Source organism: Pantherophis guttatus, chromosome 10 (genome assembly GCF_059756535.1).
Source record: "Pantherophis guttatus breed Tessera chromosome 10, ASM5975653v1, whole genome shotgun sequence".
Taxonomy (NCBI): Eukaryota; Metazoa; Chordata; class Lepidosauria; order Squamata; family Colubridae; genus Pantherophis; species Pantherophis guttatus.
In genome coordinates this window covers 10401993-10426654 of record NC_142072.1, presented here as the reverse complement: position 1 = coordinate 10426654, position 24662 = coordinate 10401993, and the positions used below count along the sequence as shown (strand labels likewise).

At 43.3% G+C, this 24662-nt stretch overlaps 1 protein-coding gene across 1 annotated transcript in view; it reads right to left on the bottom strand.

Moving 5' to 3' along the window:
- Positions 1-13934: 13934 nt before the first annotated feature.
- Positions 13935-24662, bottom strand: part of LOC117669308 (synaptophysin-like protein 1) — a 28237-nt gene continuing 17509 nt past the window's right edge. Inside the window, exons 4-5 of the mRNA XM_034423644.3 lie at positions 22908-23096; positions 13935-19616 (exon numbers count right to left, since the gene is read on the bottom strand). Of these exons, the coding sequence (XP_034279535.1) occupies positions 19485-19616; positions 22908-23096 (321 nt within the window). The 3' untranslated portion in view covers positions 13935-19484. The remainder of the gene's footprint in view (positions 19617-22907; positions 23097-24662) is intronic.

The following is a 24662-nucleotide window of genomic DNA, read 5'->3' as shown; positions in this document are numbered from 1 at the left end:
ATACATATACATCTTTGCTTTTACATTTTAATATGGTTTATTACAACATATTCTTTCTTAATTTTTTAAATTTTATTCTGCTTCTAGTCCATATTCAATTTCTATCCATCGATAAAATTGCTCTGTTTTTCTTAAAAAAGAGTTTATTTATTATAACACAGTCAAACAATACAAGACATACAACACTTATATACAAAACTCTTTTTACGGCTCTTTCAGAGTGGTCCTTCCTTATTATTTACTATTTCCACGAATTTTACTTTATCTTATTCCAAATTACTATCTGTCCCCATGATTTCATTTACAATATAATTCTCTTTTTCATTTCAATCGCTAAATTGTATGCTTTCTTTTTCTTTTTGGAACATCTATCCTTTGACTCATCAGGGTTGAAGGGAGAAACTGCAGGCAAAATGGAGTTTTTGAACTTCTGGGAAAATCTCTAACTTCCTCATGTGCCTTTGGCAGATGCATATTTTTTTTTTTTTGAAGTGTAAACTCAGTATCAGCATTCCAAAATATAATTAAAGAAAAACTGGAAGCAGGTTTCGGGAACTGGTAAGGTAACCTTGTCAGTTTTTGGTGGTGCAGTCAGTGACACAATCCAAAAGTGGCTTGGCCTGAAGACATTTTAATCCTCTGCAAACAAAGCAGTAACAGGGGAGTGTAGACTTGTGCATTAGGCATAAAGTATGGTTAGAATTTTTTCACAATCAGCCAAGACAAACCAACCTTGGTATAATGTTGGGAAATCAACTGCATAGCAATGCAGATATGGGTTGCCCACAAACAGAGTCTTGTTCTTTAGTATACCTTTAAATGTAAGGGACGTGGTAGCTCAGGGGCTAAGACGCTGAGCTTGTCGATCGAAAAGGTCGGCAGTTCAGCAGTTCGAATCCCTAGAGCCACGTAACGGGATGAGCTTCCATTACTTGTCACAGCTTCTGCCAACCTAGCAGCTTGAAAGTACATTAAAAAAAAAGCAAGTAGAAAAAATAGGGGCCACCTTTGGTGGGAAGGTAACAGTGTTCCGTGCGCCTTTGGTGTTTAGTCATGCCGGCCACATGACCACGGAGATGTCATCGGACAGCGCTGGCTCTTCGGCTTTGAAACGGAGATGAGCACCGCCCCCTAGAGTCAGGAACGACTAGCACATATGTGCGAGGGGAACCTTTTCCTTATACCTTTAAATAGAGAACTCTCTGCTATTAAATAAGAATACATGGTCACCCTAAATATAAATAACATGAGGCACATCTGGTTGGAAACATTTGTCTTACGTATTGCCTCCTCTCCAGGGGTGAAATCCAGCAGGTTCTGACAGGTTCTGGAGAACCGGTAGTGGAAATTTTGAGCAGTTCGGAGAACCGGCAGAGGAAATTTTGAGTAGTTGAGTTAGAGAACTGGAAAATACTACCTCTGGCTGGCCCCAGTGTGGGGTGGGAATGGAGATTTTGCAGTATCCTTCCCCTGCCGTGCCCACCAAGCCACGCCCACAGAACCAGTAGTTTAAAAAAATTGGATTTCACCACTGCTCCTCTCCTCCTCCTCTTCTTCCTTCACCCTCAAATGTCAGTCTTGATCCTAGTGACTGCTTGAATTACTTCCTGCAATTTTCTTGGCAACATTTTTGGAAATGGTTTGCCATTACCTTCTTCCTAGGGTTGACAGAGAGTGACTGGCCCAAGTCACCCAGGTGGTTTTTTGCTTAAGGCGGGAGTAAAACTCAGTTTCCCAAGTCCTAGCTTGATGCCTTAACCTCTACACCAAACTCATGTTCCTTCTGACTCCCTCTCTGCCTTGTTTACCAGCATAAAGTAAACAACGCAAGTATGACATGCGAATTCAGACAATGGCACTTTGTGCCTTTCATTCATGAATTCATTGCACAAAAGAAGAAACTGGGGCCCTGCCTGTATGACTAGACGCCCCTTTGTCAAACAGGGTTTCCTTTTGCAGACATTCCCTTCATGCAATCAATCTGTGATGGGATCAGGAAGGACTGTCTTGACACCTTCTCTGCAATTAGCGTACCCCAAAAGGGGACCAGCAAAGAAGCCCATAGGCCAGGTGTGTCAAACTCAATTTCATTGTGGGTCGCATCAGGACTGTGATTGACCTTGGGGGCGGGCTGACTAGATGAATGTGGTCAACTGGGTGGGCATGGCCAGCTTGATGCCACTCCCCAAACTGCTGGCATATTTCCTCTTCGCATTGAGTAGACTGGGCTGAAGCCACCTTGGCCCAATATTTCCTCTTAGCATTGAGTAGACCCGGCAGAAGTGACGTGGGCCAGCCCCTTACTTTTTCCAGGACAGTCCTGTGGGCCGGATCTGACCACATCACAGGCCAGATCCAGCCCGTGGGCCTTGTGTTTGACACCCCTGCCATAGGCAGTTTGTGACAGTCACATCCTGATTTCTGAGACAAGAATGCAAATCGTGTCATTTATATAAAGTTATCTGCACACGCCTTCTTGCCCCTCCTCCCTCTGTAGAGGATTAAAGAGGAAGAAGGTTAAAAGGAAATCTGGATTTTTTTTCCAAGGATGTTCCTGGGTGAAGGTTGGAGCCAAATCCAGGAAATCCTTTGTCTTACAGGATCAGCTTGTCAGGTTTCAGTGTTGTCTCAAAATAAATTGCATTTCCAAACAAATAAGTCTTTGATGAAATCTTTCATTTATTAAGCACGACAATCTGTCCCTGATTATATCGTAGCCAACACTGACTTCCTGACCCCAAACCTTCCCTTTCCGTTCCCCAATTCTCTGCGTCCCATTGGCCATCTTCCAAATCACTCTCCCCATATCTACTACTTCAGCTCCCAGGAATGTCCCCCCTCCCATCTCATCTCCTAGGGGATATTATCTTCAGGGAAAATAAGTAGGTGAAAAGTCAAGCGTCCTCTTGCCAGCTGCCCCCCTCTTCTCCTCCTTATGTTAGCACTGGAACGAATGTAGTTTGGAGTGCTGACATAGCTATTGCACCTGTGGGAAGAGAGTTTTCCAGAATTAAAAAAAGCCACTATGCATGTTGTAGTTGCAACCTTCCTTCCATTTTTTGCTGTACTGGAGGAAGTGGAAGAAGAAAAGCACAACTGCATTTCTGCCTGATCACCCAACTAGCCTCGAAGGAACAAAGCAGGCATTCTGCATTTTTGCTCAGATACTCTTAGATATCCTGCTATTTGCTCCAAGCAGTATTAGCACATGGTAATTCTTTCCTGGACATGAAAACAGGAGATACCATAATTCCTAGGAAATATGCCTCCAGCGACAGGCTCATTCTGGGAACCTGGTTTCACCCAACAATCAAGACATGCCTGACCGTGTCAACTGTAGCACCCCATGCTGAATGCAGAGACTGCGTTGGCTGCGACTTCTCCTCTGCTTCCAGTATCAGCAGGTGTCATGGATTGTAAGAATGACCTTGGGAGACAGAAGGAAGAGCTGCAGCCTAACCCAACAGCCTGATAAACAAAAACTTGAGTCCGAAGGAGGAGGAGTGAAGGGATATCTCCATCTCCCTGAGAAGGCATCTCAGATGGGACATCCCTCCCTGGTTTTCAGGAGCATAAAAATAAGGGGCAGGACAGGAGGGTATTTTCAGACTTGCAAGAGTTTGGATAGTCTGGTAGGCAGGAAGAAGGAAATACAGACCCACCCTAGCAGTTCACAGATAATAGATCCGTGATGGCGAACTTATGGCACACGTGCCACAGGTGGCACACGGAGCCATTTCTGCAGGCAAGCAAGCCGTTGCCCTAAGTCAGCTCAAACTTGCACGCATGTGTGCCTCCCACTGGCCAACTGATTTTCAGGTCTCTGCCATGCATATGGGAGACATGCACACATGCCAATGCTGCCCTGCCCCTCCCAGTGGCCAAGCGGCCCATTTTGGATGCCGGGTAAGTACAGGGCTTGCGCGGAAGCCCTGGGAGGGTGAAAAACGGCCTACCGGAAGTCCGGAAACAGGCTGTTTCTGGCCTCCGGAGGCTTCAGGGAGGCCTGCTAGGTGCAAAATGGGGCATGGGGGAAGGGTCGTACGCACATGCATGGGGGAGTGGGGGAGCTCAGGGGGTCGCATGCACCTATGCAGGGGAGCAGGGCAGCATGGGGGGTTGCATGCACATGCACAGGGGGCGTCATATATGGGGGAGCATTGCATTATGGGTGTGAGCTTTTGGCACCCAAGAAAAAAAAAGGTTAGCCATCACTGTTATAGATTCATTGTCATGCTTCTGGTCTGAACTATTTCAAAGGGCTAACATGACCAGTGACTTTTGGGGGGGGAAGGTGTCAGGATTTCTAATGAAATCCAAATGAATTTGTTTGATTACTAAATGCTTGGAAAACCAGCAGTTAAGGGAAGAAATGATTTCCACCCCTTTTTTCATGCATTACTGTCTTTGGTTTGGTTTTGTGCTCAACATTCTCCTAGTCTTTCCCGCAGGGTGCTCTCCAAAGTACTGAAAAACTTTTCTGATCCAAACTTCATCTACCTGTTGTAACAATACTGGGTGTGTGTGATATGTGCACAAGTACATGAACTTTCCTCCCATAATTTTGCCTTACAGTCACTATTGGGCCTCACCAAGAAGTACCTTAAGGATTAGGTACTAACCCTAACCTTAACGCTAAACCCTAACCCTAACCTGTTGTGACCCAGGCCCAAGTAAGTAGTAGGAAAATCAGTCAGTGAAAAAACAAACTATTCGAACAGCTGAGAATTACTTCATTCCCAGCGTCGTTCAACTAAATTAAAGCAAATTCCTCCCAACACAAATTCCTCAGTCCTATCGCAAATCTTGGTCCAGTTAGGCAATACAAAAATAAATACAAGACATAGACGAAGAAGAAGATGAAGATGAAGCTACCAATGTTGTTTTCCGGCAAAGCCCAAACGCCGTTGCTGATCTGTTTTAAGCCTTATGGGAGGGGCCAATCATCTCTTGGCCCTACTTCCGAGTTGTCCTCTTTGCTTGAGCTGCTCTTGCCTTCTGGCAGCTCTTCTCATGCGTGCATTAGGAACAGGCTCCTCCTGTTCCTCTGCCTCACTCCTATCAGTCTCTGGAGGCTCTGGAGTCCGTACCTCACTCCCCAATGGCCCTGGCCCCATCTCTGCCTCTGACGCAGAGCCCCCATCCTGGCCTTCCCCAGCCTCCAGGACTGGCCCATGTTCTTCCTCAGCCTCATTGCTGTCCTGCCAGCTCTGCAGGCTGCTGGGGAACCACAACATAACCCTAAACCCTCACCCTAACCCTTTTTTTTTCAAAAAAGTTTTTATTTTTATTTCTCATAAACATATTTACATGTACAGTCATTTATCCACCATTTTTCATTCATCTTATCTTTTAACCTTCATTTTTAATTTTTACTTATTCGGGGCTGCTCTTTTACCATTTACCCTTCTTTATTTTGCCACAACCTTTCTTCTTCTCCTCCCCTTCTCTTCCTTCCCCTAGTTCCTCCTACTTCCTTCGTTCTTCCTCTCATTCTCTTTCCTACTTCCCCTTCCCTTCCCCCACTCCTCTCTTCTTCTCCTCTTCTAACCTTCTCTCCTACTCCTCTTTCCCCTCTTTTCTTCCTCTCCTTTTCCCTTTCTTCTTTCTCTTCCTCTCCTCTCCTCTCCTCTCCTCTCTTCTCCCTTCCTCTCTCTCTATTCCTTCCCCTCTCTCTTGTTGTTTCCCTTTTCAGTTCAATCTAGAATGTTATTCGAGAAGCCCCAATTTTCTATCTACCTCTATTCTCATTTCAATTTCTTATTTGATTAATATTTGTATCTGTTTCATCATTTGTGTACATTTTTATAATAATCTCATTTTTTCCCTTTTACTCCCCCCTCCCCTTTCTCCTTTTACCTAGGCATCATCTGGGTTTCTATTTTTCTGATTATTTTCTCCCATCTTTTCTCTATCTATTTTATCTCTATACCCTTATTCATATTTCCTTTCTAACCAATCGTAAAATTTATCCCATGTCCTGAAATACATCGACTCCTCTTTATCTTTTATTCTCAATGTTAATCTATTCATTTCTGCACATTCTAAAATTTTCTTTATAATTTCTCCTTCCAACAGGATTTTATCTGCTTTCCAATTTTGTCCAAATACAATTCTAGCTACTGTTATTATATGAATAATCAAATAAGTATCTTCTTTACTATAATTCTCCAGTAAAATTCCCAATAAGAATATCTCTGGTTTTAACTCTATATGTTGCTGCAACATTCCCTCTAACCATGCATTTCCAACCCTTAGTTGATTTTCTTTAAATATCTTAGCTAATCTTTCTGGTGGCATATGCCATCTATAAAACATCTTATACAAATTTTCTGTATAAGCTGGTGCCATTGTTAATTTATAGTTTCTTTCCCAAAGTTGTTGCCATTTCTCCAGTTCTATAGTATATCCAAAATTCTTTGCCCATGCTATCATTGTTTCTTTTACTTCTTCATCTTCTAGTCTAATCCGCAATAGATAATTATATAATTTCATTATCTTGTTTGATAATGTGAATTGGCAATTTATGACAAAACAGTGGAAAATGATGGATTTTGGGGACAGATTCATAAATATGATCCAAACTATATATATAGATCAAGCGGCAAAGGTGATGGTGAAATGGTGAAATGACAGGGAAAAGAATATCAGAAAAGAGACAAGACAAGGATGTCCTTTGTCTCCATTACTATTTATATTGACATTAAAGGTTCTATATAGAAAAGTGAGACAGGAAAAGGAAATAAAAGGAATGAAAATCAAAAAAGAAGAATACAAACTGCAAGCATTTGCAAATGATTTGGTGTTTATCATGGAAGATCCAATAGAGACAGTGCCAAAACTATGACAGCAAATAGAAGAATATGGGAAAGTAGCAGGACTGAAAATTAATAAAGATAAGACAAAAATATTAGTTAAAAATATGAGAGTAAATAAAAAAGGGAGATAATGCAGAAACTGGACATCCAAAATGTGAAGAAAGTGAAATATGTGGGCATTCATTTGACATCAAGATGTGTAACGCTCAAGAAAGATAATTATTATAAACTGAAAAGACAAATTGAAATAGACCTGGAGAAATGGAGAAACTTGCAACTATCATTAATGGGAAGAATAGCATTAATAAAAATGAATGTATTACCAAAACTATTTCAAACAATACCAATAAAACTGGAGGAAAAAATACTTTGAAGAGCTCCAGCCATCACAGCTGCTAGAAAAATCAGTTATAAGATAGGCAAATATTGCCATCTTATGGACAAATATTATATTATGTTTTAAATAGAGAACGTTAACTTTAAATAAAGAACATTAACAAGGACGGTCACTGGAGAACCTCTGGCTTGGCATAAGCATTTTATAATTATAAAAACGAGCATTAAAAAAAAATATATGTTGTCCTTCAGTTTGCTATTTTCCCTCCATTTTGTGTGGAAAAAGCATTAATTCTGGGAAAGAAGCCTGAGAGGCAGAGCCATTAATTTCAACAGAGCCCGTTGGGGTTATGGCTGCTGACTTCATTTCCTTGCAGAGGTCTTAGATCAGTGTTTCTCAACCTTGGAAGCTTGAAGATGGGTGGACTTCAACTCCCAGAAACCCCCAGCCAGCGCTGCTGGCTGGGGGATTCTGGGAGTTGAAGTCCACCCATCTTCAAGCTACCAAGGTTGAGAAATACTGTCTTAGATGAATAATGTACATCATGTGAACTCCTTTCTTCGAAAGGCACAAATTTGCCTATGATTCTTTAGGCAATATGCATGAAACAGGTATGCAATATGACTGTTGTGGCCCACCAGTGACCAGTGGAGCTGGTAGCAGATTCGGACAGTGAGGCGGTTGGGGAGGAACGTGGGCCAGTCCTGGAGTCTGGGGAAGGTTCTGATGAGGGCTCTGCGCCGGAGGCAGAGAGAGGGCCAGGGCCGTATGCCAGTTATCAGCTGCCTTTGGAGTCAGGCATCAATGAGGCAGACGAACAGCTGGAGCCTGTTCCCAGGGTGCGCATGCGCAGAGTTGCCAGACGAAGGGAACAGCTAAAGAACAAGGGTCGACTTGAAAGTAAGGCCACAGGTGGACAATGAATGGCCCCTCCCAGAGGGAATAAAAGAGGAGCGAAAGGGGAGTGGAGTTTGCAGGAGGCAATTAGTTCGCTTAATTTTTTTTTTTTTAATTTGATTTATATGCCGCCCTTCTCCGAAGACTCAGGGTGGCTTACAATGTGCTCAGCAATAGCCTTCATCCTTTTGTATATTTATACAAAGTCAGCTTATTGCCCCCACAAACTGGGTCCTCATTTCACCTACCTTAGAAAGGATGGAAGGCTGAGTCAACCTTGAGCCTTGGCGAGATTCGAACCCTGCAGTAATTGCAGGCAGCTGGTCTTAATAAGCTTAATAACAGGGTGCCTTAAACCCCTGTACTACCAAGGCTCTATTCCTGTTGGTTCGTGACTCTCCGAGACTCCTTGCCAAGTTTTGAAGATATCAGCCTGCCAGCTTTCCAAGCCAGATAAGGTCTGTGACTATAAATTCACCCTTGAAAGATTTTGCTGAATGTGAATGAGAGGAATTCACAGTAACTTAATAAAAGGGGTTTTTTGTCGGGATAAAGAGTCTGCTTCGTGGTTTGGAGAAGAACAATGCTTACCCACTGCTTCATTTAACAACCGTTCAAAGTCATGATCGTTTTTTAGCCAATCAATCCTTGCATTTATGACCCTCGCAACATCCTGCCATCACCGGATCAAAAGTTATGCGCTTTACTTCCAACAGATAGCGTTGATGGAGAATGAAGAACTAAAGTCACAAGTCATGGTCACATATTGTATTGCTTAATGACCGAATGAGAAGTGAGGTCATAAGCCACTCTGGTATCATACTTAGCAACAGGGTTGCTGGTCCCAATGTAGTCGCTAACCAAACAACCTTTGCTTTAACAAAACAATAAAAGCTGTATCAGCAATTGCTGGATTTAATCACCCCCAATTTCCATGACTTTGTTTAAAAGTTCGTTGCAGTTGATTTGCAACACTCCAGGGCAATGACGTGTTAGGTGTCATTTTAGATGCTACCACAAGAAGGAGCAGCACACATGTAGGTTTGCCATATATGGAGCATCCTGGTTAGAAAAGCAGGCAAGAAAAATGTCTCTAAGTGTCCACAGTGAAATAGACACACAAATCTTAGATAGCAGCACATCTGGTTGTTTTCTTCAACTCTGCAACTTTTCTACTTTTCTTTTTTTATCAGCAAGACTTTGAACAAATTTCCTTTTTAAATTTCAAATCAAAAGCAGGCTGCTGCTTAGAGGTATTTTTTGCTTATTGGAAGCATGAAAATCCCATTGGATCAGTCCAGGGATGGTGTTTGCATGGTTAAGCAATAGGCCTTTCGTTAGGAAGAGGTTCAGCAGTGGTGGGATTCAGCCAGTTCGCACCACTTCAGGAGAACCAGTTGTTAACTTTCTGAGCAGTTTGGCACACTGGTTGTTGGAAGAAATCATTAGGGCAGAGAACCGATTGTTAAATTACCTGAATCCCACCACTGAGGTTCAGGCCAGAGGTGGGTTTCAGCAGGTTCTGACCAGTTCTGGAGAACCGGTTGCAGAAATTATGAGTAGTTCGGAGAACCGGTAGTAAAAATTCTGACTAGCCCCGCCCCCATCTATTCTCTGCCTCCCAAGTCCCAGCTGATTGGGAGGAAATGGAGATTTTACAGTATCCTTCCCCTGCCACACCCACTAGGCCACGCCCACCAAGCTACACCCACAGAACCGAGAGTAAAAAATTTTGAAACCCACCACTGGTTCAGGCACTATTTTAAAGCATAAGCCATGAGCTATATGCTACTTAAGCTAAGTTTAGGCCCCACCTGCTAGCTTTTGCATACTGTGTGGGTCCCACATGGACTGGATTCTTCAATAAGGAACTTTCCTGTCCTTCCTAGATCTACCTTGCACTGAATCTGGGATTCTGCATGACACATTGAATGACAAATTAACCACATATGCTAGAGGAAGATCAGCAGTGGGTTTCACATTTTGTTGCTACCGGTTCGCCACGTGTGCACACGCTCGCTTTGCACACGCACCTTCCGATCTCCCACACATGTGTTTTGCTTGCCCGCGCATCTTTCGCACATGCACCCAGCCTCAAAACCGTGCCTAAATAGGACGGCATAGATCCGGGGCAGGTGGGCGGGCCCACTTGCGATTTCCGCTACCAGTTCGCCAAAACTGGTACAAACCGGCTGAATACCACCTCTGGGGAAGATGCAGTTGGCTAGGAAGGACTAACACGTTGCATGGCAGCTTCACATCTGTCAAAACTCTCTTGCAGCTATAGCCAAATTGTAAGGCTGTACCTTCCTCCTGTGCTTACTCCTGTATTCCTTGTAGCAAGGAAACAATTTTTCCTCTTCTCTGCCGTCATTTCTCTCCCACGCAAAAGCTGGGCAGTCCTTATAACCTGAAAGACCAGTCAGACAACTCGCTTGTACTTTTAGAGTTTAAAGAAAAGCAGAGTGCATGCGTCAGAAAGGAAGAGTCGTTAGGATCTGATAGAAAATGCGACCCAAAATTCTTCAAGGCTCGGGACTTAAGAGAGGATGGAAGTTGCAGTCCCACACTTCTGGTGAATACCAGGTCAAGTGAAGTTTCTCCAAGGCAACATGCCTTCCTCCATGCAAGGTTATTGGCTCTTCCAATGTCCAAGGGCGTGAGGGATTCCCAAGGGCATGTTCCAAACGAAATCACTTTAGCTTCAGGCGCATCTGGCTCAAGCATCACTTTCACTTTCCGAATGTGCCATTGAACATAGAATAATAAGAGTTGGAAGGGACCTCGGAGGTCTTCTAGTCCAACCCCCTGCTCAAGCAGGAGATTTTAAATCATTTCAGACAAACAGCTGTCCATCCTCTCTCTCTCTCTCTCTTTTTTAAATTAGATTTATATGCTGCCCTTCTCCGGAGACTCAGGGCGGCTTACAATGCGTTAAGCAATAGCCTTCATACTTTTGTATATTTTATACAAAGTCAGCTTATTGCCCCCACAAACCGGGTCCTCATTTTACCTACCTTAGAAAGGATGGAAGGCTGAGTCAACCTTGAGCCTTGGCGAGATTCGAACATGCAATAATTGCAGACAGCTGAATGTTAATAACAGGCTTTTAGTCTGTTGAGCTATCCATCCTCTCTTTTTTTGAAAGCCTTCAGTGATGGAGCACCCATCACTTCTGAAGGCAAGCGATTCCATTGGTTAATGGCTCTCACTGTTGGGAAATTTCTCCTTAGTTCTAGGTTGCTTCTCTCCTTGGCGAGTTTGCAACCATTGTGTCTTGTGTTTGTGTTGCTTTGGAAAATACGTTTGACCCCATTGTTACCACCATCATCTTCCTAATTTTGGTAGACGGAGGGGTGGGCAGCCTGTCTCTTTTGCTCGGGGAAAAAAGGGCCAGTAGCTGAGCTATACACAGACTGCTTTTGCATACCACAGCCACAGGATTTGCAGCTGACATTTAACATAGCAGATGGTGCAGGAAGTGTGGGATCAACATCCTACCAACACAGCTGATTTTTCTCCAGCAGTTGGCAGAGTGATTGTCGTGGCTCAGGACTCAGCTCTGATTCTGAAGAAGCTGCTCCAGCTGAACGTGTGGAATGTCAGCTTCCGGACGCCTGAAGCCAGGAATCACCTCGATCCAGGCACCATCAAACAGCTAGAGCCATCAGATGGTGTAAGGACTCCTCAGTGAGTGGCGAGCGGAGCCAAGACATTGAGTGAGGCTCCTTGTCAAGCAAGGGAGAAACTCTCTTGGGTAAAGGAAGAAGGGAGAGTAGAATATAGTCAAGAGATGACAGAATTAATTAAAGACTGCTTATACATGGAGCGCGAGGGATGCGGTGGCTTAGTGGCTAAGATGCCGAGCTTGTCGATCGAAAGATCGGCGGTTCGAATCCCTAGTGCTGCGTAATGGGGTGAGCTCCCGTCCCTTGTCCCAGCTTCTGCCAACCTAGCAGTTCGAAAGCACGTAAAAAATGCAAGTAGAAAAATAAGGACCACCTTTGGTAGGAAGGTAGCAGCTTTCTGTGCACCTTTGGCATTTAGTCATGCTGGTCACATGATCACGGAGACGTCTTTGGATAGCGCTGGCTCTTCAGCTTTGAAACGGAGATGAGCACCACCCCCTAGAGTCGGGAACGACTAGCACATATGTGCAAGGGGAACCTTTACCTTTACCTTTATACATGGAGCTCAGCCCAGGTAGCAAGAAAACTGGGAAGCAGCATTTGAAATCATTTCAAATTTACCTTAATGAATTCTCACCTTTTACACGCTGGCTGGGGGATTCTGGGAGTTGAAGTCCACACATCTTAAAATTGCCAAGTTTGAAAAACACTGCTTTAGGTTGCTGTTTTTCAGCTAAGCCTATCTGTAGTGAAATTAAATGGGGAAGCAGCCCAGATGTCACTCTCAGTTCTTCTTACCAGAAGTTTACTTCTCACCCATGGACCGCCTTTTCCCCCAAAGGGTTCAGCATGTCTGAAAAGGACTTGCCTGCCATGTTAGATCTCTGCAACTTCAGTTACACCAGTGGGTCTCAGTGCCAGGACTGTCTGGAGTAAAAGTGCAGACTCAATGCTAGGACTGTAGCAGAGGTGGGTTTTAGCAGGTTCTGACCAGTTCTGGAGAACCGGTAGCGGAAATTTTGAATAGTTCAGAGAACCGGTAGTAAAAATTCTGACTGGCCCCGGCCCCATCTATTCTCTGCCTCCCAAGTCCCAGCTGATCAGGAGGAAATGGATCCTTCTCCTGGAGTGGGGTGGGAATGGAGATTTTACAGTATCCTTCCCCTACCACGCCCACCAAGCCATGCCCACAGAACCTGTAGTAAAAACAACTGAAACCCATCACTGGACTGTAGTATAACATCCCCTTGTCTTGGTCAAGGAGCAAATGATTTTGGGGAACTGGGGGCAGAGCGGGAAAAATTAAGCAGGAATACAAGTGGTCCTTGACTTACAACAGTTCCTTTAGGGACCGTTCAAAGTTACAACCGCACTGAAAAAAGGACTCATGTGCAATGGCCCCATGATCCATGTGATCAAAATTCAGACGCTTGGCAACTGAGTCACATTTATGACGGTTGCAGTGTCCCGGGGTCATGCGAAGCTCTCTTGTGACCTTCTGACAAACAAAATCCATGGGGGATCCAGATTCACTGAACAACTGGGTTATGCACTGAGTGAGGAAGCTCTATGGTCCAGATCATTCTTAACTTTGATAGTACAGTGGTTTAGTGCACCCTGTTATTAACACAGCTGCCTGCAATTTCTGCTGGTTTGAATCTCTCCAAGGCTCAAGGTTGACTCAGCCTTCCATCCTTTCTAAGGTAGGTGAAATGAGGACCCAGTTTGTGGGGGCAATAAGCTGACTTTGTATAAAATATACAAAAGAATGAAGGCTATTGTTTAATGCATTGTAAGCTGCCCTAAGTCTCCGGAGAAGGGCGGCATATAAATCAAATTAAAAAAAAAAAAAACACAACTTGGGGGTTACTTTGGCCCCTGTTCAGTTCTCTCTTCTAGGCAAGCCAACTAAAGATAATTATAGAAATGTTCACATATATTTCCCCGTCTCTGCTATTCATAGACCTACACATGAATCAAATCCTTCCCCCCCCCTTCTACCCTCTTTGGCTTCAGGTTTACATTTAAACCTTGCCTACACGCTATCAAACATATCACCATTCCCCCCCCCCATTTTTCTTTAATGCATTTTTTGTGTTCAGATACTTTAGCAACAAGCACTTCCTTATCTGCTTTCAAACAAAATCAGATAACTGGCAGATGAAAAAAGGGCACAGAAGTGCGATGAAAGAGAAATGTTAAAACCAAATTGTGCCAATTCTTTGAACTAGAAAGCAAGAGCAACTGAAGACGTTTGATCAGTGAGCAAAGTATGTTTATTAAACCAGTTGTGCACAGACACACATACATTTTCCAAATAATTTGGATGAGACGGCGGGAAACTCTCAAGGTGTACATGAACTTCTTTAATATATATATATATATATATATATATATATATATATATATATATATATATATATATATATATGTAACAAAGCATTTGGCCTCTGTCTCCAATATAACAAGATGCAAAAGGCATATATTGGCACATCAACTGCAATTCCAAATGTGTTCAAGCTGATCAGGAATATAAGGCCATAGTTGCAAAACATGGAATTCCCTGCAAATGAATGAATAGGGCAGACAGCTTTATATACAGGGAAGGGAAAACATATACAGTAGTGGCCAAAATTGTGGAAACCTTTTGGGAAAAATGTATTTTTGAGGTTTGATGGTTAATAACACTTTTTTTTTTTTTTTGGAGTTTTAAGATAATCCTATTCCACTGCTGGAATGGCCTGGGAATAGCCCAGACCTTAACCTAATTGAAAATCTATGGAACCGACTAAAGAAACTTGTTAGTCAGAAGCGACCCAGCAATAAAACCCAGTTAATAGAAGCCATCATTCCATCTTGGTTTTACATTATAACAGCTGCAGAACTCAAAAGACTTGGTTCACTCCATGGGAAGATGTTGTAAGGCCGTAATTCATGCTAAAGGTTACCCAACTAAGTATTAACTGATGTGATAATTTTTGTATACCTCGTTTTTTCTACGTGTTTCACTTTTCTTCTTTATACTGTAACTGCTATTCTAATAGCAAATCCTTCATAAAAGTTATTGCATTACATTCTTGATTAAATTATCTTTCCATTGATATATAATTTTATGCTATTACTCTCTCTCTCCCTCTTTCTCTCTCTCTACATATATGCATTATTAGCTAGTTTTAGAAAATACACTTTTTCCAAAAAGTTTCCACAATTTTGGCCAATACCGTAAAATGAGCTTTTATTTGTGTTACTTACAGGGATTTTGGAGAGGGCTCTGCTTATCAAGTGATTAAAATATACAGTAGAGAAAGCTCTATTTTATTGAAGCATTATTTTCCTTCCAAATATTCTTGCTTTCAGCATTTCAAAGGAAAGCAGCAGCAAATCTGCACAGCTAAATGGGATTTTAATTGCATCCAGTGTCTGAACTGCCTGTACAAGACCTGAATCTAGATGGTCTTTCTCGTGGTTAGCTTTTGCTCTATACACTGAGTTGTAACTAGCACTTTTTTTTTTGTTTTTGTCATTTCCGTTTGGTGGTAGAAAAACTGCAAGGTATTTTAACAAATAGAGCAGAAAATGGAATTAGCTGAAAAAGAGGACAAGCCAGTTATAATTTTGACATTCCCATAATCCTGCCCCTGAAAAGTGCTGCACCGGGATGACTCCTAGGGGAATTATGGAAAGGAAAGTCAACCCGACATCCTAAATCAGTGATTCTCTCAACCTTAGCAACTTTTTATGATGTGTGGACTTCAGTTCCCTGAATTCCTCAGCTAGGAGTTGAAGTCCATTCATCTTGAAGTTGCCAAGGTTGAGAGACATTGTCCTAGAGTAGACCAAGATTCTAAACGTCCCCTCACGTCTGCAATGTAATAGGAGATGCAATTTCACCCACCCGTTGGTATTTGCCTTCCAAATTTAGGCCAAAGGGTCTCTTTCAGAGGTGGTATTCAGCCGGTTCAGACCGGTTCACCCGAACCAGCAGCAGAGATCACGGGTGGCCACGCCCACCTGCCCCTGTTTCTATGTCATCCTATTTAGCCACGTTTTCGAGGCTGGGCGCATGTGCAGAAGTTGCGTGTGTGAGCGAACTGGTGGTAACAATATCTGAAACCCACCTCTGGTCTCTTTGGGATACTTTCACCCAACCCTCAAGAAGTTTCATTCAATGTTGGTCAGGGATTTGTGTGCGAAGAGGTCAGTTTTCACAGCTAGGATGGTCACGACCAACAATGTTGTCAACGTCCACTTCCTTTAACACCACCAACTGGCCAAAGAAAGAATTGCAGATATCCAGGAAAACATAGGATGGGTCAGGGAAGATTACTTACATGTATATCTTACTTAATGACTGTCCTGTTTAGAGACCTTTTGAAGATTACTTACAGGCAGATCTCACTTAATGACTGTCCTGTTTAGAGGCCTTTTGAAGTTTCAGCGGCACTGAAAAAGTCACTTTACACCAGTCCTTGAATCTACAACTGCTGCAATGTCCCACAGTCACATGCGCACTTCACTGCCGGCTTCCAATAAGCAGAAGCCAGCGGTAAAATTGCAAGTTGTTCATCATATCATGTTTCACTTAACCACTGAACAGAAAGCGACACTGTAAGCCCATTGCAGTCACATGATGTTTCGCTTAGCAAATGTAATGGCAAGTGGGAATGACTTTGGAGAGGGGATGGGCTGGAGAGAGATGCAGCCTTGAGAACCACCAGATAAAAGAGGGTACAGCCCTCAGCTGCACAACGGGCAGAGAAAGAAACTCAGAAAGGATCCTTCTTAACTTCCCAAGCTGTAAAAGAGATGGCAGGCGAGTTGTCCTTTCAGACTTGCAAGAATCTGTTAACGGAGCCTTATAATAAAGTAGAATTTGCTCTCCTGGTTATGTTTCCTTGTCTGTTTTACCAGGAAGGCTGGCAATGACCTCCATTGTGGTCACTAAGTGAGGACTACTTGTAATAAGGTCTGACTTCTAAAAGAGGTCCAGAACTCTAGGGCCTGGTGGCTCAGCAGACTGATAGCATTGTGATTAACACCAGCTGTCTGCAATTACTGTTAAGTTCGAATCTCGCCAAGGCTCAAGGTTGACTCAGCCTTCCATCCTTTCTAAGGTAGGTAAATTGAGGACCCAGTTTGTGGGGGCAATAAGCTGACTTTGTATAAATATACAAAAGGATGAAGGCTATTGCTAAGCACATTGTAAGCCGCCCTGAGTCTCCGGAGAAGGGCGGCATATAAATCAAATTAAAAAAAACAAAACAACAGGGGGGCAATTTGATTTTTAATGGGAGGCAATTTGAACCTTGTTTAAACCAAATTAATGGCCTTTTAGGCTTCCTCCGTGTGAGTAGAGTTCATTTTTTGAGTAAAGTAAGAATTATATGTCACGGGGGGAGGGGGCATCGGGATGTTAGAGATGCTTAGGTGGGACATGGCCCCAAAAAACGTTGGGAACCACTGGTATAGACTGTTGGGGGGTGGGGAGATTAGGTGCTGTTCCTAACAAAATATAAAAATTGAAGGTTTAATTGCAACATCTTACTATGAAAACAACTGTAAATCCAATAAAGGCCATGAAGGAAGTAAATGCAAATTATATTAAAAGGGGAAAACTCATACAAGCACCCTAAGATCTAGGCATGAATAGGAATCAAGAGGAAAAATTGATACGTGGCTGATCGCATTGTCCATTACTTTAAGAATCAATCCAAAGAACACATACGTGTCCTTTACGTAAGTTTGCAATTGGAAACTTTTGTGGATTTCCACAACCACATACCTTGCAAAAGCAAGTTGTTAGTAAAGACAACAACCAAGGCAACAGAAGAGCAGTGAATGGGGCAAATTCCTACACAGCAATGATAAAAGTTAGCATAAATGCATTGATAAGATTACCTAGTGTGGCAATGAAACGTTTACAAGAACAACATCATGCTGAGAGAGCACCAAGACTCTTACAATTCAACCTTGAACTACAAATATTCTCTCCTATCGATAGTTAGAATAAAAAATAAAAACCATGCAAGATACATTTTCACTTCCAGAGATCCTGCCTTCTCTGTTTCTGGTATTTGACATCGTGACAAACAGAACCTCAACTTCTAGCCAATTTTAAAAGGAAAATTAAGACCAAATATTTGGATGAGAGTTTTGAAACCAAGATCTCTGGAAAATTATGTCAGAAAAACCACCAGCCCCAAACCCAACACCAAATTCTGCAATCACAAAATGTACATTTACCCAGAAAATGTAGGAGATGGCCAGGCTGAGCCTGAGGGAGGGGTCAAACACGTCATCAGTCTCGAGTCCTTTCGTGCCCACAAGAGATCTAAGTCCAGCCCAACTTGAATTCCTTCTATTCTTATCTCCCGCTAATTTCCCTTGGTCCTTAGTAGTTCAGATTCTTGTAATGAGCTCAAGCTTACAGTAAAACTTTATACCCATTTGAACTGTCTGGATCTCCTGAATTTCCTGGCGCTTGACAGAAAATAAGCAATTGCAAACTCCTTTGTGGTATGATATTTTTTTTTCATGCTTCTGTACAGTTTACATAAAGCCCTGAATTCTTTGGCATACAGATTTTGCTTTGGGTTGGATCGAACATATTTTAAGAGGAAGAAGCATAAATTCACAGCCTTGAGTGATGCTGATCCCTATTCTACAGGATGTCTTGACTGCCAGAAGGACTAGAAATTAAACTCTTTGTTTAGGGTTCCTTTCAACAAATTGGGAGCCGGGTCCAGATATCACCTTTCCTGCAGGTTCCCTGAATTCATCAGCAGAATTAACTGCCTTCCTGCGTTAAGGTTGCACCGTTATTTTCGAATCACGCTAAGCCAGTGAGTGACATTTGAGGAGACCCCCTTCCAGCTTGTGAAAAGAAGCAGAGAAGTCCAGGCCAAGCTAAAACCTAATCTGAATTCAAGTGTCATTAAAAAGCTAATTAAATACAATCTGGAAGATTACTGCCCGTGGGTCTCACAATATTCAACAACATTCAGGATTACAATTTAAGTGGCCTCTTTTAGAACTGTTGCACCAAGGGAGGGAGGGAGGGGATGCAGGTGGCTGTGGAGCTTCAAGTTGTGCCATGTTAGCCAAGTCTTTGCAGGTGAGACTGGGGGGGGAGGGAGGGGGGCAGGGAAACCAACTACTAGCATTCTACCTTTTCTAGTTTTAAAAGAATTTTCAAGAGAGACAAATGTGAAGGTTAAGAGTTATTTGGAGTTCCACGTAAACTGACTGCAAAGCCCAGGCATTTTATGCATTCTGGACAGCAGTCACAGAAAGGCAAGATCTGTATAAAACTGGACAGTTTAAATGCAACTCCCTTCTGGGGGAATCCAGAGGGGAGATCCTAAGCATGCTTACTTGACAGTCAGCCCCACTGAATTCAGGGGGGACGTCCTTCTAAGGAAGCATACACTGATAAAGAGGTGGCACTTCATAACCCGAGTGGGACAACTCAACTCTAATCACACACAAGACAAGCTGCCTTCAATCAATTGAAATGCTGCTTGCTCAACTTTTTATTATTAACATGGGGGTGGGGGAGCCTTCGAACCTGAGACACGAAACCCTCTTTTTTCCAATGCAGAGAACAAGCTTTTGTGCAGCGTAATGGTTCTCTCGTGTATGGTGTCACTTTTGGTTCTGGCCCCGGCGTGGGAGCGAAAACATGAAACCCATCGATTTTTCACACATCAATTACACAATGGAGGAGGGGAGGGGAGGGGACAGCCGTGAGGATCATCCTGAGGTGAGAGGTGCTTTTCCATATCCAAGGCCTTTTCAGGCCCTTCACATCCCTGAAGGAGACTGGGAACTGGTTGCGTTCGGAGAAGCGCTGGAGGGAGGACTATGTAGGTGGGTTTCCTTGTAGACAAACCAAGCGCTGCCGGCCCACAGAATCAGGTTGAGGAAGCCAACGACCTAAGAGGAAACAGAAAGCAGGAAAGGTAAAAGATTTTTAGGCCTAAGCAGCCCAGTTCATTTCAAATGGAAGCACAAAAAGTTTTAATGATGGCCAAGTTTTGTTTCTCTCAACAAAATATTGCCGGAGATAGATAGATAGATAGATAGATAGATAGATAGATAGATAGATAGATAGATAGATAGATAGACAGACAGACAGACAGACAGACAGACAGACAGACAGACAGATAGATAGATAGATAATTTATTGGTTCAATTTATATGTGCCCTTTTCCGGAGACTCAGGGCGGCTTACAATGCGTTAAGCAGTAGCCTTCATACTTTTGTATATACCTGCTTAGTAGGACTTTCGGGGGGCCCCAAGCGGTGTTCTTTTTTATACAAAGTCAGCTTATTGCCCCCACAATCCGGGTCCTCATTTTACCTACCTCGAAAGGATGGAAGGCTGAGTCAACCTTGAGCCTGGTGAGATTTGAACTTGTAGTAATTGCAGGCAGCTGGTGTTACTTAACAGTGCTTTAGTCTGCTGCGCCACCAAGGCTTTGAGATATTATGTCTCAAAATTGCTGGAACCTCAGAGTCCTACTGTAGAAGGCTGCAGTATGGGAAATAACTATATCTCCGCAAGTACTGCATTGGCACACGTAACACTTTACCAATGTTCATTGGGGGATGTGTGTGCATGTTCACACCAAATTTCATCGAAATCCATGATGATCAAGCAGGGAACCCCCAGACCACTTGACATGGAATGACCCACTTTCTGTAATAACTGCCCGTGTATTTCCAGGGGGTGAGCAAATCATAGTTTGCACAAGGTCCCAGAAGCACCCCAATGAGGCATCTTAATTCCCCCAGAACTGCATGACCGACATTTGAGTAATAGATGGTTAAAAACACGTGGCATGTTTGCCAGCTGTTTTCACATCAGGAAATGAAAGTAAGATACGCCCTCACCTTGCCACAGGCTCAACCCATGGAAAGCAGCTAGCAATCAAAATGGAAAGGCTCAGAATATGCTCTTCCTAAAAATAAAATTGGCTCCCTTTATTTGCATGACATTTTGACAGCATGGCCCTCCTGGGTCTTTGCAGGAGCTGCTGGCATCCGTGCCAAAGAAAATGTGTCTCCAGTTACAAAACGTTGTGATGAATGTTATCTGCTTCAGCATTTCGGCATTTCATCATGGCCACCTTCCTGAGAAATTGGCCTACCATTTTCCCCCTGAAATATTCCTGATTTTAACAAATAAACACATCCTAGATTTCTTTTCCAACTCCAAAGGGCTCTATGTCGAGCCCGAATTTGACATTTGTGTAGCCAATTTATTTAGCTCTCTAGTATACTCATTCATTCCTTTTCTTTCTCTTTACTATGTAGTGGGGGGGTGGGGGGGGTTTCCGGGCTCGCCACATTCTTAAGGTGGGGGGAAGGAGCAAATAGATAGTGAGGATTGTTTTGGCTAGGTGACTTTCTTTCCCGTGGGAACAGAGGCTGCTCCTGGTGAGAATGGAAGGTGGAATTTAACGACCAGGTCATTTGCTAACGACCATGGTAAAAAGCTCATAAAATTGTGACTCGACCCACATTACTTAGCGACAAAAGCTAAGTAAGTCAAAAGAACTACCTGTATATTTTTAAAGTTGTACTTCTTGGGACCACAATAGATACTGCATCGATGTTCTAAAACAATATTTTTCAAATTTGGCAATATTAAGATGCAAGGACTTCAACTCCCAGAATCCTCCAGCACTCACACCTTTAAAATTGCCAAGTCTGAAAAACACCAATATAAAAATACCGGTAGTCCTCCACTTACAACAGTTTGTTTAGTTGACTGTTCAAAGTTACAACAACTGAAACAAGTGATACCAAACATTAATGAACACTATGGGTGTTAAGTTAAACCCAATGTTCGCCGTGGGGCGTTTTTGCCAGAAACTGGAAGTAAATGCCAGTTTTCAGTAAAAATGTCACCAACTGCAGTCACGTGACTCAAGGACTGCAAATAGCCATAAATGGGAAGCCAGTTTGCCGAGTGCCTGAAATGCAATTACTGGCCTGCAGGGGGCAGAGCAGCCATTGGAACTTCAAAACTGGGGAATAAGTACCTTTTTGGGGAGGGGGTGTCAATCATAATTTTTCAATGGTTACTAAGTGACCGATCACAAGTTGAAGACTGCTTGTAGAGTGCTTCCTACAAAACTCACGCCACCTTTCCAAAACCATAAACTTCTAAAACTTTCAGAACCCAAAAGTTTTCCAAGTTGCGCCTATGGAACCCATCCAATTTTCATATTCCACACCATGTCCTAAAGAGTTGTGTATGAATTCAAATTTCAAGCATGCCCAAACACGCTCTAGTACGAAACACACCTCAGAGAGGCATGTTCCTAAATAAATACAGAGAACTCTTATTTCTGATGTTTTAGCTAGAGCCGCCTGGGCAACCTGAATAACCTGGTACCTGGAAGCGCCCTTTGCCCACTTCCCAAGCCCCCTCACCCTTTCAAAGAACACCCCCCCCTGCCCTTTCTGAATTCAGAATTCTGCTCTCTGTTCCTTTCCCAGCAGCTGCTGCTTAGAAGATATATGTGATGGTCAAGAAAGTGAAAAACATGAAAAACAGGAGGTCAGAATTAAGGAAAAGTCAAAATAAGATAAGGTTCCTAAATTCGTGTTTAACTTCAACCCTACTGCTAGTTTCAGCTAGGGTTAGGGTCAGGGGTGGGCTTCAAAAATTTTAGCAAGGGGTTCTCTGCCCGGTTGCTGTGTTGGCGTGGCCATGTCGGCTTCCTGCACCATAGTGGGGGGGGGCGCGTGTTTTTGCCCTCCCCGGGCTCTGGAGACTTTCTTCAAGCCCGTGAGGGTGAAAATGGCCTCCCCAGGCTCCGGAGGCCCTTTGGAGGCCGGAAACGGGCCCGTTTCTGACCTTCCTGAACTTCCGGTAGGCCTGTTTTTTGCCTTCCCCGAGGCTCTGCGCGCACTCTGCACTTACCTGCATCCAAAACGGGCCACGTGGGGACTCCTGGAAGGGGAGGGGGCGGGGCCAGCCAGGAGTGGGATTTGGGGGTTCTCCGAACTGCACAGAAACTTAGCTAGAGGTTCTCCCGAACCCCTGCGAACCCCCAGCAGCCCACCTCTGGTTAGGGTTAGGGTTTCAGCTGCATTATTAGCCTAGTATTCTATCTCCAACAGAGACTGACCAAGAATCTTTGGCAACCTCATATCAATGGCAGCCCTGCCCATTCCCCGTTCCTTCCCCCCTGTACCCCATTGCCTACGTACCACAGACACATTCAAGGATCCCATCCTCCTGATTTCATTGAAATGGCAAAGCCCAGGCTGTGAAGTACAATACTCATTTCCCGTAACTATGCTGGGGCCGGTGGATGCTTTGATATCGACAAGTGCCTTCGCCCAGGCCGATGTGCTGACCAACCACAGGAAAGCAATGATGACTGTAAAGATGAAGTCCTGGAGAAGGAGGAAAGATAAGAGGCTTCAGGAAAAAAAAAAAGATCAAGTAGATCGATTCTACCATTTCAAGGACTAACATTTACCATGTCATAACTCTGGGATCCATCAAAAACTTATTGACCAAAGAATGGCCCAAACTTTCTGAATGCAAAATTTGAGCGGTTGGGCGTGCTAGCAAACATCTATCGCAGGCGCTGCCTTGTTGATCAGGATGCATTTTTGATCTACAGAAAAAAATGCCACTCACCACAGTTCCTGGAATCCGGCGGCAAGAGAAAGAGGAAGAAAGATTTACTATTATGGTTAGATATTTCTCTGAAGGATGCAGGATCTGTTCTTAGCATCAGAGTTAACTGTTCCATTGCACCCAGCTGCCTGGGCATAGAGCCTAGGCACACTCACAAAAGGCATAGAGCAAGGGACAGAGATAAGAGGAAAGCTAGGTTTTTACAAAATTCACCAAGAGTGAGCAAGTGAATCTTAGGGCTTAAAAAAAATATCTTTTATTGGGGAATTGCCAGTTATGCTGGAAGGAGGGGTAAAGCAAGGCCCTAGCTTGGAGTCCTTGCACAGCAATAAGCAGCGTAAGTTTGACCTGCTCCAAGATCCATGAAGCCTTACCTGCTCATTCCCAGTGGAAGGCAAGCAGTCTGGTGAGATTCTTGTAACATAGGCAACAGGCAATAAAGTTGCTGACTTTAGCTATTTACAAGTGGCTCTGGTTGCTTGTACCTGACACTCTTCTTGCTTTTATTCAAAATAACTGTGTTCCCTATAACATTTATCTTCTAATAGAGGGAAATATACTGCTCAAAAAAATAAAGGGAACACAAGCAGAAGACATCCGAGATCTGAATGAATGAAATAGCCTTATTAAATACTTTGTTCTTTACATACAGTAGTTTATACACTGCTCAAACAACTAAAGGGAACACAAAACTACTGTATGTAACGAACAAAGTATTTAATAAGGCTATTTCATTCATTCAGATCTCGGATGTCTTCTGCTTGTGTTCCCTTTATTTTTTTGAGCAGTGTATATTCGCACTGGAGAAATATCATTAGAATAATGGCTTTTAAAATGTACTTTTAAAAACAGGCTTTTAAAAAGAGACATGCGATTCAGTGGGGGGTAAATGAATGACGAAAGCCCCAGTTATGATAAATCCTTGGACTGCTCAAGATTAATAAAGCAGCCTCAGTTAAATAACCATATGTTCACTTTAATTACCCCACCTTTCCAGCAACAAAGGGCAGAAGCGGGGTGAAATCCGGCAGGTTCTGGAGAACCGGTAGTGGAAATTTTTATTAGTTCGGAGAACCGGCAAATACCACCTGTGGCTGTGTCCCAGAGTGGGGTGGAAATGGAGATTTTGCAATATCCTTCCCCCAGGAGTGTGGGGGGGGGGGAATGGAGATTTGCAGTATCCTTTCCCCAGAAGTAGGGAGGGAATGGAGATTTTGCAGTATCCTTCCCCTGCCACGCCCACCAAACCACACCACGCCCACCAAACCATGCCCACAGAACCAGCAGTAAAAAAAATGTGGATTTCACCACTGGGC